This window comes from Austrofundulus limnaeus, unplaced genomic scaffold (assembly GCF_001266775.1).
Source record: "Austrofundulus limnaeus strain Quisiro unplaced genomic scaffold, Austrofundulus_limnaeus-1.0 Scaffold125, whole genome shotgun sequence".
Taxonomy (NCBI): Eukaryota; Metazoa; Chordata; class Actinopteri; order Cyprinodontiformes; family Rivulidae; genus Austrofundulus; species Austrofundulus limnaeus.
The window spans coordinates 891,150-895,131 of record NW_013952527.1 but is presented as its reverse complement, the minus strand read 5'-3'; the positions used below and the strand labels follow the sequence as shown (position 1 = coordinate 895,131).

General features: G+C 38.5%; 1 protein-coding gene across 1 annotated transcript in view; it reads left to right on the top strand.

The window, feature by feature from the left end:
- The window catches only part of LOC106522281 (SOSS complex subunit B2), a gene marked incomplete in the record, with an annotated part of 5,940 nt that extends 4,497 nt beyond the window's left edge, over positions 1–1,443 (top strand). Inside the window, 1 exon segment of the mRNA XM_014015246.1 lies at positions 1,153–1,443. Coding sequence (XP_013870700.1) covers positions 1,153–1,352 — 200 coding nt within the window.
- Positions 1,444–3,982: the final 2,539 nt, after the last annotated feature.

Here is a 3,982-nt window from a genome sequence, read left to right as displayed (position 1 = left end):
CAACCATGTTGGTTGTTGGTGCCATGATGTTCAAAGGCACTCAAATCACCTTTCTTCCCCATACTGATGCTCGGTTTGAACTGCAGGAGATTGTCTTGACCATGTCTACATGCCTAAATGCAATGAGTTGCCGCCATGTGATTGGCTGATTAGAAATTAAGTGTTAACGAGCAGTTGGACAGGTGTACCTAATAAAGTGGCCAGTGAGTGTATATATACATAACACTTACATGTTGCCTCTCCTCCAAACAGGGTAAGCCTGACCAGAACCAGAGAGGAAACTCTCCACCTAATCAGAATTCAGGTACACCTGCTCCACCAGGTCAGTGTATTTTTCACTACTAACGTTGGAAATATTGTCTCTTTCAGGGATTTGGATCATTTGGTTCAGCTCAACTAAGAGTTGATTCTTTCAGCTCACTAAATTAGTTGTTTCAGACCGAGCCACGCTTAGTGTGGCTGTTTTTAATTAATTCAATCTTTTTGAAATTCAACCTATTTGTGCGCACAGCTTGCAAAGCACACTTTTTTAGGTTGACAATATTTTATTGATTTATATTTAAATGGGACAGTGATTGTATAATGTTGCTGATTTAGCACAATGTTGTTGATTTAGCATAATGCTAATTTCCATTAGCCTGGTAAAAACCAGCCCCTTGTTCTTCGCCTTTCTTCGTACGGAGGGTCTGGACTCTCAGCTGTTGAGAAGAGATTACTTCCTGGCCCTCTGAAATTTAAAACGATTGGATCTGATTTACCTAATYGCTAACAAGTTGGCCACGACGCATATGCACCAGCTTCACTGTGAAGGAGGCTAAGCTACGAAGCTAACCCTGCTGAGAGGAGAGAAGTACTGAGCCGAACAAGACAACTGTAAATAAGTCCTGCAGACTTTGTGAGACATTAATTTAATTTGGAGGCCTTGTCAACACAGACTGGCTTCATTCACTTCCTCTGCTGCCATAAGCAGACACTGCAGAGAAAATCAACGTTCTGATTGGTCTTTAAAATGCGTTGGAGTTAGATTTTAGACAGCTCTAGACTGTTTTAAGGGATAAAAATGCTGCACAAAAGTCGCAGGACGGTGAAATTCTTTCACGTATATTTAAAGTTGCACGAATTTCTAACTTGCATCTATTTTTCGACTTGCAGGTAACGGCACCATGCCGCCGTTTTCTAACAACCCTCCACCAGGCACGCCCCGTGACCCGGGATTCGGGAGCATCGGACGTCCCAACGGCCGATCACCCGGCAATGGCGCCCCGCCGGTTAACGCTGCTGGACCCCAGACAGCCACAAAGTCCTCTGTTACCATCAGCAACGGCAGGGATCCGCGACGTGCCAAAAGATGAAACCGGGGGGGAGTTGGTGGGGGCGAGGGTCATCTTTTTTAAAAAAAAAAATGGATGCCCCCATTTTCTCCTGCTACTCTCGGTTGTCCACCGCCTGCGTCGGCATCCTCAATAAGGAGTTGCATCGTTTTTAAACAGCCTGAAATGGTAAAATCGGTCATTTTGTCTTCGTACAGGTCACGATCAGCCACCTGCACTCAGAACTGGAGGTTCTCAGCCTCCACTCGTCTAATCTCTGCAGATTACTGGTTGTGTGACAGTGTTGTCTCACCCCAAACCCTTTGTTCTTTCACAGCCTACTTGAACACTCAATGCACTTTTCCTTTAGTTTATGTTGAAGCTTGGCTGTCGATTTAAAGTCAGGAAATTGATTTCCACCTTTTTTTTCTTCTTAAGTGGAAAAGGCCTTAATAAGTATGAAGATGCTCTTGAAAAAATATGAAATCTAAGGGTCTTCTCTCTAAACCAAACTGTATTTGACACAACTGGAGGCTGACCATTTTTCTTTTTCATGATTTTTTTTGCGATCAGCTGTATCTTTTTATCAGGTGGGACCACCTAAATTAGAAGTGAACAGTTCACCAAATAAATTTTAGATAAATGCCATATTTGTTTTTTTTTTTCCTGTACTTTTGACTCCATAAGTTATTTAACGTTTGTGTAAATGTGTCGAGTCGATGACGCTGCCTTGTGTGGTAATGATGCAAAAAATATCTTCACATTTAGTCTTTTTAAGAAGTTTGTTTTTAAATGTGCACAACTTGTTACGGCCAAACTTTTGTATAGTAGTGTTTTAAATAAAACATCAGGGCCATACTGTTAACTTTTACATCCACTATTTTTTTWAAACTCCATGTTGACAGCTGAGGAATCCACCCCCGCATTGAATTAAAGTTCCCAGTCTTCAGCCCCATCTAGTGCTGGGAAAAACAAATTGTGTTTGCTTTTTCTCTCCTTTTTTTTTTTTTCTTCCTTCCCTTCTGCAGCCACGTTGTGTCATAACCACAAAGTAGAAAAACATTTCTTTTGTTCCCTGTATGTGAAAAACATTAGTTCTGCTATAAAAGGCAGACTGTATTAACAAAGTGCTCCATTTTGAAGCAATACGTTGCAAAAGGTTTAACCAAGTTTCTTCACATCCTTTGTTGCACCAAGCACACAAACCTTTTGGCCCCCGGTCCTAAAGGTTGTCACCTTGACGATGTTCGGCTGCGGCTGAAAGGAGAACATGTTTCCACATGTRTGTTTCCTCTTTTTGTCACTTTCTAAATTAACACATTTAATTAAAGCTTTCAGAAAGACACTTTTAACACAATTGGGAGGCTATGAAACTCATAAAAATGACTGAAAACCTGATCTCTATTTGTGGAAACAAGTCTGGATGCCCCTGATACCTCAAACACTCGTTTAATGAGCTCTGAATAAGAATAAATCTTACAAATAAACCTCAGGTTATTGGAAAAGTAATCACGCATTTGGTTTCCCTAGTAGCGCATAAAACCTGTAATTCTGCATCTTTGCAGTAAGTTTGCTGAAACAAYTGTTCGGTGTCGCTCACTAACAAACATCTAAAAACAGCACATTTTCCCCATCAAATTAAATTTTTGACACCTGTTATTACCGTAAATAAATAAACTCCAAAAGTGAATCAGTTTTAAGTGTTCAGTGGTTTGAAATGGAAGTTTAATCAAAATGAGTTTAGTGGGCTGAGAGATATTTTGGTCACAGGTGAGTCACTCCTAATGACAGATATTTTAAACATATGTTAGATTGTGCAGGGCCAAAGTATCTTTGGTTCTGCATAMATTTATTTTTATAAATATCTTCTGCTTGAGCATTATATGCGTAAAGGTTTGAATTTGTACCAAGGTTATAAGAAGTCATGTCTCCTGACTCATCTCAGRATCTGTTCTTATGGTTCAATATTTTACATAAGATGTAACCAGTCTATAATGGTGAAAACCACTTTCTGTGGTTTATGTCTCATATTGTTTTGTTTAAACACTGCACTCTGAAATGTGTTTTTACAAAAAAAAATTCCTTATTTCATTTAATGTCAAAATTTTTATTATACAGTATATAGAATTTGTTTTTTTTTAGATAAATGAATAAAATAAAACATTTCCTTTTATTGATCCAAATATTTCTGACTTTATTAAATTTGTCTACAACAGTGTCACCAATGGAAACTTTAAATACATCCTATATGTTTTAGGATAAATATTGTATGTTGCCTTCAAGTCCTAAAAACAGTCATTTCACATGATGCTACAGAATGAAGTTACTGTGAATCAGTATTTTGTTGGTTGAAAACATGTTTATGTGATTGTGAGAAGTGAAACACGACACTTGTGACACTGTTCGCTGAAACACGTTACAAGTGTGGCAGGAAATGTGATGYACTCGTGTGTCAACAAAGACACATGCTGGGAACTTCCTTCAACCACTGTGGTCAATCAGAAGTGAAGTCCTGTCATTTGGAAAAAAAAACCCTGTCATTTACACACCAAAGTAAATAGTTTTGTTATTGAAATAAACTTTTTTTATTTACAAACCAGGTTGTCTGATTGAAATAGTTAAAAATGTGATTCATTTGAAACAGAAAACCAGAAGTCTACATCATAAGGAAC